Raw genomic sequence first — 15,243 nt, 5'->3', positions numbered from 1 at the left:
TCCGTTCCAGGAAATTTATTAGACGGTGGCCGGTGGTTGTCGAGCGCACGGGTTACAGTATCGTTCAGAACTCAATAAAAGGATCCTTTTTATTTTTCGTACATGCCACGTCCAGCTAGCTTCCAGCTTCGATTTACGCGTCGAAATTAAGCGACGCTCGGGTGATCGTTCGTTTCGTCCAACCAACGAGCGTGTCCCCTCTTTTTTATTTTAACTCCAATTTTCAATCCGCGAAACGTCACTGCGCGTCGGAAGGACGTTCCCCTTTCTAAAAAGGGGGGGGGGGGAGAGGAGGAGGGTGGAAAATTTCGTGGAAAATCGTCGGAGGCGCGGGACAGGATAAACGAGGCAGATTCAGATTGATGCAGGATGCGAGGAGGATTGGCGGGGGAGGAGGTTGTGCAGGCGCTCTAGACAAAAGGGGTAAATGGGCGGAGGAAAAATCTCCTCGTTAACGATTATAAATTATGGGGGAGGTGTGTGTGCGTATATATGTGCGCTATTAATGGGATAGTGCGTTTCACAGGAGGATGCAACACGAGTTTCAAAGACGTCCCGTTGATGAGAATTTTCGTTTTTCAAAGAAAATTCCATCCGGGTTAATTAAATCCGAGAACCGGTTTTCAGAACTGTTGTGCATACAGAATGTTGCATTAATTTCTGGGAGAAGGATTAATTATATAGGAGGAGAAGTTTTTAAAGTTGGTTGTTGTTTAAGATATATTTCTCTCTTTCGTTGGCTTTTTTTCTTTCTTTCTTTCTCTTCTTTCTCTGCTTTCTCTTCTTCTTCTTCTTCTTCTTCTTCTTCTTCTTCTTCTTCTTCTTATCGTGGCGACGAAGTTGGATTATTCAATTTTAGCGGAGAACGTGGGATGGGGGGAGGGGAGGGGGAGGGATTTCTTATCGAGAGGGAAAAATAATTTTCCATGATCGTTTCTCTCTTTTTTTAAAAGATTCTTGCCATTTGTTCTCGTATATCGAGAGAGGAAGATCGAATCGATCGGCACTCCCTATCATATCTCCGTCCACCTTCTCCCACTGAATTCAATCCGCTTTAATCCGTAGCGAGAGCTATTTTACAAATACAAAGAATCTTTGATCAAGTGACTGTACCGCCGTGAAAATAAAACTGGGAACGAGATAAACGAAACGGATTGATACAGTCGGGATAATCTCTTTCGACGAAAAACTATTTATTGCTCGGCTTTCCGTGCCGTGTTACGATGAATTTATTTCGTAACTATACGCCCCATATTTCGTCCAAAAATTCAACGTTTTCATATTCAATTTTTTCTTCCTTTTTTAGAATAAATGTATGCACGGCCTATTTTTTTTTTATCAGTTCATTTGAAAAATAACGTTATATACACTCGCGAGATTTATTCGCAACATTTGGAGATGGAACTAGATGACTGGGCGATTACTGGCTGGACGAGAATAACCATCCTATATTTAGATCGTTAAGTTGATAAGGATGATTCCTCAAAGCTCGACTAAGGATCTAATCTAGAGCAGTGCTAATTACGTTTGCAATAAGAGCAAAATAACGTCTTTATAATAAGCCTTCTAACAATATAAACGAACGACGTGTAATAACATCGTGTATTTCTTTGTTACACAGCTCGAGGTTGTATGCGCGCTTGCAGTTATTTGTCCGTTTCAATCCCTCCCATATTCCTGATATACACCTAATTAGAAGTGAATTAGTAATGCGCATCCATAATCTTCTTCCAAAAATCTAACTTAATATTCTAATTCTCGTTCAATTTTTCATTTCCAGTGGGAAAAATCTTCCCGACCGAAACCCAAACACAATGTTCAAACTCTCAAGCAAACGTCGTCAAACCGTCGTATCATTAGAGGCAAGAAAATTAAAAATTAAAAATAATCAACCTCCCGTCGCTTCAAAAAATCTAAATACAACGTTCAAACTTTTCAGCAAACATTGTCAAACCATAATTTTCTCGTAACATTAAAGACGAGAAAATTAAAAATTTTTTTGTAAATGCAACGTTCAAACTTTGAGCGAACATCGTCAAACCATCGTATCGCACATCACAAGCAGCAAAAATTCAACAAAATCAATCCATAATACCCACTTCTCTCATCCAAGCCTCAAAGCATCAAATCGAAACAACTGTTCAAACATTTCAGCGAAGAAATCAAACACGAAAGTTTCTTCACGCGTCATCACAGACGTGTCTCCCTTCCTCTCTCTCTCTCTCTCTCTTTCTCTCTCTCTCTCTGAATCTCTCTAATTCGATCACGTCGAGTGTTAGCTGGTCTTCTGATCTGTCGCACATTGGGAAACATCGTGAGGTCAGAGGGTAACCGGTGCAACTCTTGCACACCTCTGCCAGAGATCGTGTGTATACGTACCCGTGTGTGGAGAAGAAGGGACACGTTTGGGTGGGCATCGATGGAGCAGAGCGGCTTTGACCCGCCAATTCAGCATCACCCATACGGGTACTCGACCGCAAATCGAGTTCCGGCCGTAGGGCGGAATAAAATCGACCCTTCGACCAACCCTTCCTCCTCCACCTTTCCTCCTGCAAGGGGCTTCGGCTCGATTCGCATGTAGGCGAATCCGGTAAGACATTACTCGCGAGGGACGCGTTTATTCGACGCTCGGGGTGGGAAAGGAAGGAAGGAAGGAAGGAAGAAGGAGGGGAAGAGGGGAGGGGAGGGGGGGAGGAGAGAAAGAACGGTGGAGAAAGTCAGGTTGGCTTTAATGGGCATGCCGTGGAATGGAAAGGTCTGCGCTTTCCTTTCGGTGTACGTGTGTTTGTGCACGTGCATCGAGGTGTGCTTTCACTTTGGATGAGCTTCCAAGGAGATTGCTCCTTCTAGGAGGATTAATATTATTTGTACGAGTCACGGATTAAAAATTATCGAGAAGGGATTCCATCGATTAGCGTAAAATGTAATGGAAGATCGTTTTTTTTTTTTTTTTCTTTTCAGAAACGTAGAAAAAAAATTCTTTTGAAGAAAAATCTGCTTCTCGCATCGTTTACCCTGAAATGTATAATAGGGAGAGATTATGGAATCTTTTCACCGAGCTGAGAATTTAAATCGTGCATCCGCTTGATTTAATCGCGGCTATTGATTGAAAAAAGATTAAAAAAAAAAAAAAAAGGAAGAAAGAAAAGGAAGAAACCCAAACCAACGAATTTCTCGACTCTTGTACGAAATCTAAAAAAAAGAAAAAAAGAAAAAAAATTTCTGTGAACAAGGTTCTCCAGTACATGGAAACGAAGTCAGTCGTCGAGCGCATCATGGACCACCGCAAACGGCAACATAAATGCAATCCCTGTTCCTGTTGTCAACGAAAGTGAATCGCGAGTGCGTTTGCGGTCTGAAGAGTAGAGTCCCCTCGGATGGGGAACAGGCACGGATCCCGGAGTTGAAACAGCTGGTTTTTAACTGTTCCAACTAGAAGTTAAATGTATGGACTAGGATACAATCAGTTGGGAACACTGTGTCGTCGAGCTGCATCTTAATAAGAACGATGAATGCACCACGCAATTTCTCTCCCAATTCTTTTTATAACAATCGAAAAAACGATGCTCGATGTAACTAGCACGAACAACTTCAAATCCAGTCTATAATTGTTGCATAATTATTTTTTAGAAGAGAAGAATTAATTTATTTTGTTTTTCAGGTTTTCGTGTTAAATTAGAATTATTTTGCACGATAGCCAAATTTATCCGTTCCAAATGCACTTGCCTTCCCGGATAATCCAACGAAGTAATTATTTTAATTAATCTAAATCTCTAAAAATTGAACGATATCGAAAAATCCACCCGAATCCATAACATCTCTTTCTATTCCATTTCCTCCTCCACGTTGTCCGTCCCCCACTTTATTACGCGTATCGCGAAGGCCCGTTCGCGCACGCAAATGGACACCGTCCTTCGCCATGCATCTCACCCCTCCCCCCACCGTATGAACGAATGCGCATACGATATAGCAGAATTTATGGTGGAACAGATATACTTAGCCGTGTCGAGGGTGTAACTTGGGTTGGGGTGAAGGGGGAGAGGGGGACACGTTATTGTTGCGTTAAGTGTTACGACAACCGGTGAAACTCGCCCCGTAAGCGGAATGGGAATGGGAGAGGGATGGATTTATCGCCTCGAAAATACGGGGACCTGCACGTACACGCGAACGCGAATTTCCGGCCACCGAATGGAGCACCGATTGATTTCACCGTTCGTCATTTTACGGATTCTCTCGTCCACTCTCGCTTTTTCGAAGCTCGTGCTTATGATTATATGCGATATTAGACGCATATGATAACGAAGAGCAGATATATCTGATCTATGAACGATCGAGGAGGATTTACGTAAACGAGACGGAAATGTCAAGATTTTGAGAGAGAATATCTTTTAGAGAGAAGTGAGTTTTCAATTATCGAAATACACTTCTACAATAAAATTTTCTATCAGATAAATGATTGGGGAGGATTTTTATCGAATCTTCGAGCGAAGAAGCAATATTTAGATAGAAGTAAAGTTAGCTTATTATGGAGGATGATGGAGGAATCAAGTTGGATGTTCAAAATTCAGGAAAAATGTTGCTTCACTATTGTGTCTAGTTTTTCTCTAAGAAGATATTTAGAGAATCGACTACTTTTCAACCGTTAAACTACACTTCTACAATAAAGTTTTTTAGTAGAAAACAAATACCGAGTAACAAATGATCTTTATCGAATCTTCGAATGGAGATGCAATATTTTTTAGATAGAAGCAAAGTTAACTTATTATGGAGGATGATAAATGAGGTTGGATGTTCAAAGTTCACAAAGAATGTTGGACACAAAGAATTGTTGCTTCGTGTATTATGTCTACTCTTCCTCTATAAAGATTATTTAGAGATTGAAATGCACTTCTAAATTCGAAGAATACCAAGAACAGCCAGAGGTTAATTTTTCCTTCTAAAACTCCCTCCTACGACAAAGTATCTTACGAGAAACTAACCCTTTAATGCACGAGAAATATACACTCTCGAGATGAAATTTCTAATTTGAATTTTGCTAAAAATATATAGATGCGCGATATACAAATTTCGTAAACTTCCCTGAATTCTCTCGTAACGTCATAATCTATCCGGCTCGTGCCTCGACACGATCGCCTCCCTTCCCCGTCGTCATCAACGTCGAATAAATCTCCGCTCGTGTTTCGATCGGGCAGATTACGAAGTTAAAAGGCGTTGCAATTTTACCATCGTCGAAAGAAAGCGTATCCCCGTATATTAATTAATAATTCTCCCTAGGTTCAAAACGCAAACACGCGTGGTCACGCGAGAAACAAGAGGCGCTCCTTGCATGACCCACGTCGGATGGCACAGTGGTGAACTAATTCACCGATAAACTCTGAGAACTTCATTTTTCTCGCTGGCCAGATACGTAAAATTTCGAAACGAAATCGAATAAACTTTCCTCCAAACGCGAATTCAATTAACAATGATATTTACATCATCGTGTCGAAACGTTTTGAAAATACATTCTCTCGTGTATCTCGTTAAATTCACTAGATATTAAACGGTGCAGTATAGCGTAGAATAATAATTATTATTATTTTTCTCAGCCTGCATGCACGATCAAACGGTATTATCGCGATTATTTATCAGATATCGACGATATCATCGATCGTTGGCGGGCCCCTTTTTGCCGTTAATGGGATAATGTTAAACGCGCCAGCAACAATACACCGGCCAATATCGCGCAACAAATCACGTAGCCACGGATGTTTATGATCCGCCGTAACAGATCATCCCTACAGATAAATCTGAATTTATGCTTCGTAAACTGAAAACAGGTTGCAATTTTATTTCCACAAAACACCTCGTTGCTGACCTCGTTGCAGAGAAGGAGAGAGAGAGAGAGAGAGATGATAGAAACGTACAATACGGGAACGATATCAAACGTGAAACGCAATGTCTCGGCCCAAGCAAAGATGGGAAGGCGTGTAACACGAATCGGGTTAGAATTATTACGGTATAAAATGATTTACGAGTAATTGAAATTAAGGGGGCTAAATTATCGTTAACGAGACAAAAGGGGGAGAGGGGATCCTCCCTGTTTTTCCTATGTCTCAGACATAATTTTTAAAAGGATATGTCGGTTTGAATGGGCGCGAATATTCAAAAGGAGCCTCTTCTGTGTTTATTCTTTGACCGAAATCCCGATCTTCTTTGTTTGCGGAGTATCAAAGGGAACGACGATTTCCACTGGTTCCTCTGAACACCGAGATATATCCGTAGGGATGATTTTAATCAGCTCGGTTTTTCTCTCGTTCTCGGTTTAATTATTTTCGGATACCGCTTGAATTGAAAATCGAGAAATGAGATGAAGAAGGCGATCTTAGGTAGGTTAAGGTTTAATTCGACCGATCCAACTATGAATATAATCGTTTTCTCCGATGTTGTTGCACAGTTCCGCCTAATATTCTGGACTACCCGACCAGCACAGACATGGTGGTGCCGGAAAACAGTAAAGTGACTTTACACTGCGAAGCGACAGGATCACCGGGGCCGAACATCACCTGGCGACGCGAGGACGGCAAGTCGATACTCCTGGGAAACGGGACGAATGGTCAGTTTCAATCCTCATCCAAGTTTATACCACTTTTCATTTTTCTATCCTCCCTCGTAGTAATCCCGACTAGTTAAAAAGTTCGAATCGAATCCCAACGAATCTCTTTTTATTTTCTTCTTATTATTTTTTTTTTTTTTTTTAATCGATACGACACGATTTTTCAAACCTCTCTCAAACGTCTCGGATGCACGTTTTACAAAACGTAAACTGAGTGTTTGGTTTTAATTTTTATATATATATATTCCGCTTTTATTGGAATACTTGGAAAAAAAAAGAAAAAGAAAAATTCCAGACAACACGTCACGTTACGTAGAAAATGTAAAACTTGGATGTAATGTTACGTGATGCTCGTGTAAAAACTTACAATCCTCATCATATATATATATATATACACTCGATATAAAAGTTCACAATCCAATTAAACTTTTTTAATCGACGCGATATCCGCTTCTCAAATTCTTCGAAACATGGAAAGAGACGCGACACAGGTGCGTCGTCTCGATCGTTTCAACAATCTCGAACGAGCGAATTTAAGATTTTCAAGCGCGGGCGTTAAATCGTGGAAGCATATTGGCCAGATTTGCGGATGGTGTAACCGAGTCTTGTAGTCTCGAGGGAGCGCAAACACACCGTGTTCGAGCAAGGCCAATAGGTTAGAGGTGGGTGATACGTTTGCACAGGTAGGGAAGATCTGCTATATTTGCATTGAAATTGGCAAACACTGTGCGTACCGAATTCAGCACGGTTGCAGAAGGGCGCTGCGTTCGACTAAAACGAAACGAATTACGACTGCTGTTTAGTTAAAACGCGCGATTTATGCGATTTCACTTTTTTTTTTTTTTGCGAGTCGTTTTCGGGTTATCGATCGAGGCATCGAGCTTTTCTTTCACAGCGAATCTCGAGTGATTTCGAAGTTTCGAAAATAAGGTGAATACATCGTTATCTCTGTGAATCTGTCGACAATTAATTTTCTATGAGTTTTAAAAATAAGATAAATAACACGTGGAATCGTTGTTCGAACGAATGTTAGTTGCTACACTATCATTTAGTTTAAAACTGGAATAGAGAAAAGTGGGTCGAAACACGACGAGACAAACTGAAATGTTATTTTATAGGAGTGATAGACGCGTCACAAAAGGAAGCCATTATTATTTGTGAAACTATTGCTCGAAGCCTTTGCGATATATTTGTTTAAAAAAATCTCAAAACTTTGCGCGAAACTTTTATCATTGAAATCGAGTTTATATATTATTCGCGTTATACGTGGAAATGTATTAAATTAGTGTTGTTACGTTCAAAGTCGTTTCGATTTACGAACTCGAGCGATTTCGTTTCATTCGCCGTTTGTCTCTCGCACGGGCAAAGTCGAAAGCGGAAGACTGAAATTTTAATACAAAATTTAATCGAAATCGATATAAATTAATTCGATTTCTTTCTCACGGTTTCGTTCAATTTTCACGACATCGTTTCCTTTCCCTCATATTTCACGCGTGTTTTAATCTCTTTTCAATTTTATCTGAAATTAAAATTTTCCTTTTTTAAATCCTTTTCAAAGAAGTCGTAACACCCTTTTTACGAACTTTTCCATTCAACGTGGAAAATAATTTTAATTCTCCCTTATTTACTTTGTAACTTTCACTTCACTTTTACTACACCGTCCGGGAGGGGGATGAAAAACTTGTAAAAGATTTTTCGAACAAATATTTTTACCGATCCCACGGCGACAATGTCTTTCTCCCTTTATCGACGCGCACATTTTTGGAATTAAAAAAAAGAAAAAAAGAAAAAAATAAACAAACAAAAATCCGCTCTGGGGTGAAAATAAAAATAAAAAAAATAAACAAGAATATTTCGTAATTTTTGTTAATCGAATCTCATCTGCTCGAGATTCTTCCCCGTTATCCCGGTTATTGCCGGATATTCAAAAATTTCAAAAGAAACACGCCGCGCATTCAACGCGCCGCGAAACTATTTGAAAACCGCGTGAACCGCGTGGCTCGTTAATTGCGTTTTGTTCCGTAAGAAAAGTAATGAAGGGGGTGGCAAGCGGTTACTCGTTAGGTTTCGCTCGGTTTTCGTTCTTTCGTATTTGACATCGTTCAGTTTGTTAACAGGGCGCAAATATTCCAACCGGATTTAATTGTGGTTAACGGACGGTCGTAGACTGCCTCGACTTCCGGATAAGTAAACTAAATTTGCCATCCTGCAGGGATAGAGAAGACAACATCAAAACTGTGTTACTCGGTTTGTCTCCGTTCCCCGTAAATTTCCGTCCACCTCTCTTTGATCGTGTAGACGAAAAATTTTATTTTCCGTCTACAACAGCTGTTCGAAACTAACTTTTCGACATTTTTGCCCCCGCGATTGTTATTATATATCGCCGCGATACATAATAAGAAAATTTTTATCCGCGGTTTTTTGATACGTGGGATTTATTATTTTGTAATAAAGGAAGGGGAGAGGGGAGAATAACAATTTTTTTTTTTTTCAATTGCCATCTCAACAATATTGAAATAATGAAATATGCGAGTTTGTTTTCGAAACAATTTCCAAAAAAAAAAAAAAAAAATTCGGCGCTCGGTTTATATTTTTATATAGATTTGGATAGAACACGCAAATTGAAATAGAAAATTGTTATGCGTGTAAAATCATTTCGTAGCGTTTTCGGGATACAATTTAATGCACTCCGAAGAATGAAATAAAAATTGCGAATTTTAAAAATTACATAGAGAGAGAGAGAGAGAGAGAGAGAGAGAGAGAGAGAGATTGGGAGAGAAAAAATTTGTGAACTCAGCTATGCTTTTGATTACTTTCCAAAACAAATTATATAGGCGGGGAGGGGGGGAGGAGGGGGAGGGGGGGGGGGAATTTCGACGCAGTTTTCATCGTATTGCGGATATACCGGTGGCGGCAAATATATACCGCGACCGGTGAAAAAGTTGTTGGGGGCCCATTTCAAAAACTTCACTCCCGTATACCAAACTGTCTGAAAGTGTAACTTCATCGAAACTTCCGGGAAAAAACAGAAGGAGGGGGGAGGGGAAGGAGGAGGAGGAGGAGGAGGAGGAGGAGGAGGAGGAAACGTACGTTCAACGAGCGATTTTTTAAATGTAAAAATCTTTTTTTAAAATATCTGTGTGCTAATCTATCGATTCGACGAACGGGAGATAATTATACCACTTGTTTTCTAATTTGAGGAAAATCGCTTTAATTTTTTTTTTTTTTTTTTTTCGTGCATCGTTGAATCGTATTATAATTATACGAAATTCATTGTTTCAGTCAACTACGTGGAGGGGCCAAATTTCAATATATCGAAAGTTGATCGATCGCACATGGGTTTCTACCTTTGCATCGCGAGCAATGGCGTGCCACCATCGGTCAGCAAAAGAATCATGCTCACCGTCCAATGTAAGTGGGAAAATATTTACCAGGTGATTGGCGAAGAAAATTTAATCGTCGCTTTGTATCGAGACGTTTCCAATTATTTTCAAATATTTTTACCTTCGATTCGAACGTTATTATTCGGTAAAAAAAATGGAAAAAGTTAAAGGCAAACGAGGGAAAGGCAAACGTTTGTTCACTCGGCACTCGGAAAATTTGTTTTTCTTCTTTTCAGTTCCGCCCATGATTTGGGTGCAGAATCAATTGGTGGGCGCCCAGGAGGGACAACAGTTGACTCTCGAGTGCCTCTCAGAGGCTTATCCCAAATCCATCAATTATTGGACAAGGGATAAGGACGAAATAGTTCCGCAAGGTAGGTTAAAACAATGATTCCACTGTTTTCTTCCCTTGCGTACATGGTAATTACTCATACCAGTGCTTCTCAACCTTCTTCGAAACCCTTTTCACATAATATCCAAATAACTTAGGACAAAGAGTGGTATGTGTAAACAAATATTTTTAATAGATCGAAGAGACGAATTCTATCCTCTTTAAATTTTCGTACGTAACATTTTTTTCTTATTTTTCAAAATAACCCACGATCACTCTCTCTCTTCGTCTATTTATATTTTCAATAGAAATATTTTTTAATAGAAAAGAATCGTTTATCTTTGATTAAAATTTCTTATTTAGTATCTTTCTATTTCTCGAAGTACTTTAAATTCTATCAAGTCGGTAGCCACAAGTTGTGAATCCACGGGGAGATGAATTCCATTCTCCTTATCTTCCCTACCCTTCTCTATCCTTACCTATCTTTCCACTTTTCGAGCAACCTGAATAATCTACGACCACCCTCCCTTTCCGTAATTACATATATAAAAAAAAATATTCTTAACGGAAGGAATGCTTTCGTTCTTTTCCAAGTTAAATTCCACCCGCATTTCGAGGTAACGAGGAGAGCGAATCTACGCGAAAACTGGGTGCTCGTCACCGCGAGCCTCGTCTCTGTATCGACCATTGAACCGTTTCTCTTCCTGGATCGATCCTAACCTTTCCAAAGGTATAATTACACGGGCACGGTGCGTTCTCTTGTTGCACATGCACCTCTATCCCCAAGGAAGAAGAGTAACGAGCTCTTTGAATAACGAAAGCTCCATGCCAAACGCATAAACACGGGTACAAGGCGGAGTATAAACGTTCAACCCCGCGCTTTATGCTCGCCCCTATAAAAGCCAGCTTTAGTACTCTTTCCATCGATCCACCCTTCCTTTCAGATCCTCACCGTATTTTCACCGTATCGCGATCTCTGCCCGTTTAGTGGCTCGCGTCAAATGCGTTTCGACGTACATTCGTGCCCGCCACGCTAGCTCGAACCTCCGCGCTCGAATTTATTTCCTTTCAATTACCACTTTGGCGGTGAGTTGACAACACCCCGACCGACCACTCGTTCTTTTCTTCCACCTTCGAAAACCACTTTGTTCCGTCGTAATAAAATTCTTTCGTATTTTTTCTTTTTTTATGGCCACGCGTCACATCTTGAGGAGATTTTGATTTTACAGGGAAGATGAATATTTGGATAGTCGAATTCGTCAGAGGCGGTGCGGTTCCCTTGAGGAAAGGAATACTTTTAAAATTTCGGATTTTCAATTATTTCCCTCGATATAACGGATTTCGGCATAACTTCCCTTTTATCGAATGATGGGCGCTCGATCAAAGAAGCAAATCGACTGCCTAGTGCGTTTATCTGATTGATACATCACGCGCCAAATGTTTCGTCAGATTTACCTTTCGCTCGGTTATTCAGTACAGAATTAGCTTTTGAATAATACATGGGAATCGAAGCAGGACGTTAGAGCTATAACACGATTTTATCCGGCATTTATGAGGAGTGTCGAGAGGATGCGTATGCATGTATATGAAGACAGGGTTTGGCCTTTTCTCCTCTCGTTATTACGTCGCCAGCCTCGTTGATATTTGCATCTGTATCGAAACCAATAATGGTGTACGTACAATGTGAATTTTGCGATCTCGTTGCAATCGGGTTACAGCAAAATTCTCGCCCACCCTCGTTCTTTCCATCGTGCGTGCGTCATATTTTCATTCGCTTCGTCATTTTGTTTTTAATAATTTAATCAATCCTTCCATGGATTCTTCACGAATTTTTCCGAAACGTATCCATTCTGCATATAAGAAACAAATTGTATTACGATTGAGAATTCGGTTTAGAATTGGATGGGATCAAGGGTTAATTCAGATTTAGAATATTTATTTTCTATTATATTTCAATTATCATCGTGAAATATTCAATTATAGAATTGACTCGTCGTTGTAAAAACCTCGAGGATCGACCGGGAATTATTGAATTATTGATGTCCTGTTTATAAATAAACTAAATCAAGTTTCGAAACATTCGATCGATGGGGAGAGATTTAATCAGAATTAGACAGAGCATCTTCGAAAGTAACAATCGTGACAAATTTTCTCCTCGACGAAAAATAACCATCCTCCCTCTCCCTGTCCAAAAACGTATTCACCATCACCATCATCATCATCATCGTCGTCGTCGCCATTCCAGGACTCGTCCATCCGATCCAGCGTAAACGCTGGAATTTATTTATTCGAAATTTATTCAACGCATATTTTTCTCAACTGTTGCGAAATGTTTCGATCGTGTCGAAAACCGATTCATCCCAATCGTATTCCTTTTCATTATTTCGCTTTGCATCCACGTATCCTTCGTGGAATGCGAGCGTATATACATATATCGTACGATAGAATCTTACGAGTCGTAGAAACGGAAATGTCTCTGAATGGTGTCGATCTAAACAGAAATCACGTTAACTTAGCGCAGCTGCATCGACGAATACGAAAATAAGCCGGGCACGGTGAACAAGCGGGGCCATCTTTCAAACTGATTGAACTATTGTGACGCGTTCTTCGCTTTTGAAAAGGCGCTCGAATTTCTTCGATCGTTTCGAAACGGGACGAGGCGTGCGAAAGGGTTCATATTTATCGTAAAAAGGATATCGTCGTAACTGGGATATTTGTTTACGGTTGAAAAAAAGGTTGAATAATGATATAACATGTGTATTATCACATTGTCGAATTGTGGAATATTCATAAAATTTGCTTACGATTTTAAAATTATCAGAGGTTTTTTTTCGCGAATTTTTGAATATAAAAAAAAAAGAGGGGGGAGGGGAAATTGGAAAAAAGAAACCCTTTTACGAGATGTCGTGTAATATATTGCTTCGATATTGGATCGGGACTCTTCGTGCTTTTTTTACAGATAAACTATTCAGAATTTTTCCAACTTTCAATATTATATCGTGACTGGGTGAGTTTATTCAGAATATGATTAAATTTGTTTAGTAATATTCATACACACGAAAGGGAAGCGTTTGTATATAAAAATCTGCAGCCAAGTCGTTATATGTAATAATATAGTGGATAAAAATCGTTCGTCGTTTTCTTTTGGATTATTATTATTTGTTTTATTTTTTCACTTATTGGAAAAATATTATCAACGAGATTAATCTCGAAAAAAAAATTTACGAGTTTAAACTCGTCGTTCGATATATTTGTAATTTAATAAGCGGATACTTTGAATTGACTCGCTGTGATATAAACACAATAATGGAAAATGGCGGTGAATCGAGCAAATTTATCCTCAATATAATATTCAGCAATTGAAGAAGTGAACTTTCCTCCTCAGAGTTACGGGTGTAAATGTTTTATTTCATAAATATATTCCTTTAAAACGTTTGAACGGATAATTTTTTATTTTTATTTTTATTTTTTTTTTTTTTTTAGAAAAAAAAGCGGTTTTAATTGCATCCAAACAACTTGCGCAAACGAGGATGAAATATTCGTTAGACGGTGAAACAGCGATACAGCGTTCGCTCCGTTTAAAAGAATGATATACACTAAATTTTAATTATTAAAAAAAATCTGTACATGGTTGTGCAAGATACTGCATTATTGAAGAATATTTCATTTTTCGGGGGATTTCTTCGCTTGATTAAGAATTCAATAATTTTCGTTTAATCAATAATTTTATGTTTAATCTTGGATTATTTCCAGGGGGGAAATACGAACCCACGCTGGTGGACAACGCGTACAAAGTTCACATGAAGTTGACGATAAATTCGGTCGGTCCGTCAGATTTTGGATCGTACAAGTGCGTGTCTAGAAACGCATTGGGGGACACCGATGGAACCATCAAAGTTTATCGTGAGTAAATAATTTAAATAATTCGTTCGTCTGTAAAATTTTTACTACAAAATTGCAGTATAAAAATTTTCTATAATTAGATTTCAATTTTATCGGAATAATGTTTGAATAAGATTCTTGAAAAGATATTACAAAGATATTGTATTTATCAATTTTTTGAAGATATATATATATATATAAAACTAGTCATAAAATAATTCTATTATGACTTATTTTATCGTTAACAGTTCCTTGAACTATGTTACATTAAAGCGAAGTGTTTGCGCGTAAACTTCCAGTCATAATACGAGGAGTAACAAGGAGTTAAAATCTTTGGAAAGTTGGAACACGGATGAAGCTTCCTAAGCTTTCATAAAAGCATTTATGAAACTTCTAAACTTCAAAATTGTTTTATTCGTAATTTCACGTTCAATGAGGTAAATTATTACGCGATTTGTGTATTTCAGCAATCGCATCCTCGAACTCTACCGGAAGCACGACAAGATACAAAGGTAAGCTCGAATTTATTTATTTATTTATTTATCACAAAAATGATTATTATTTTCCAATGTAACGAAAACGAGAGAGACGTTCAATTTTCTTGCGAAGAAAAATATTTTCGGATATTTATTCGATATATATCGTCCCGATCGATTAAATGAAATTTTCCTCGAATGAATACGTCAATGAACACCATCCCCCTTTAAATTCTTTATTTATTAATTATCCAATCTATTGGCGAGCATTAAACCGAACGCTATTAATGCGCACGTATGTATATATACATACGTGCAAACACGCCTTTAAATCGGGAACAAATTATCAGTAATCCAAATAGCAGGTTAGGGAATTGAATCAATTTGTAGCGATGTTAATGCATTAGTGGTTTCAAATACAATTACCAAACGATTTGAAACCGAAACCGGACTCTCTTACGAACAATCGTCCAACGATTAAAATCCTCGATCAATTTCTCGAAACACGAAATTTTCAATTCTCGAAATCTCTCGGAAAAAGTCGCTCGATCGACTCGATCGATCACAACCCTTCCG

General features: G+C 38.8%; 1 protein-coding gene across 3 annotated transcripts in view; it reads left to right on the top strand.

The window, feature by feature from the left end:
- The window catches only part of LOC100870530 (neurotrimin), a 191,639-nt gene that overhangs the window by 168,870 nt on the left and 7,526 nt on the right, over nucleotides 1-15,243 (top strand). For 2 of the 3 annotated variants that reach the window (XM_086907087.1, XM_086907088.1), the window contains exons 4-8: nucleotides 6,437-6,595; nucleotides 9,878-10,006; nucleotides 10,215-10,352; nucleotides 14,063-14,212; nucleotides 14,659-14,703. In XM_086907087.1, coding sequence (XP_086763213.1) covers nucleotides 6,437-6,595; nucleotides 9,878-10,006; nucleotides 10,215-10,352; nucleotides 14,063-14,212; nucleotides 14,659-14,703 — 621 coding nt within the window. The remainder of the gene's footprint in view (nucleotides 1-6,436; nucleotides 6,596-9,877; nucleotides 10,007-10,214; nucleotides 10,353-14,062; nucleotides 14,213-14,658; nucleotides 14,704-15,243) is intronic. The other variant, XM_086907089.1, reaches the window with a different exon arrangement.

Source organism: Apis florea, unplaced genomic scaffold (assembly GCF_048593485.1).
Source record: "Apis florea isolate Af1SG1 unplaced genomic scaffold, ASM4859348v1 contig_24_pilon, whole genome shotgun sequence".
NCBI lineage: Eukaryota > Metazoa > Arthropoda > Insecta > Hymenoptera > Apidae > Apis > Apis florea.
Note: the sequence above shows the minus strand (reverse complement) of the source record. Positions and strands in the feature narration are given on the sequence as shown.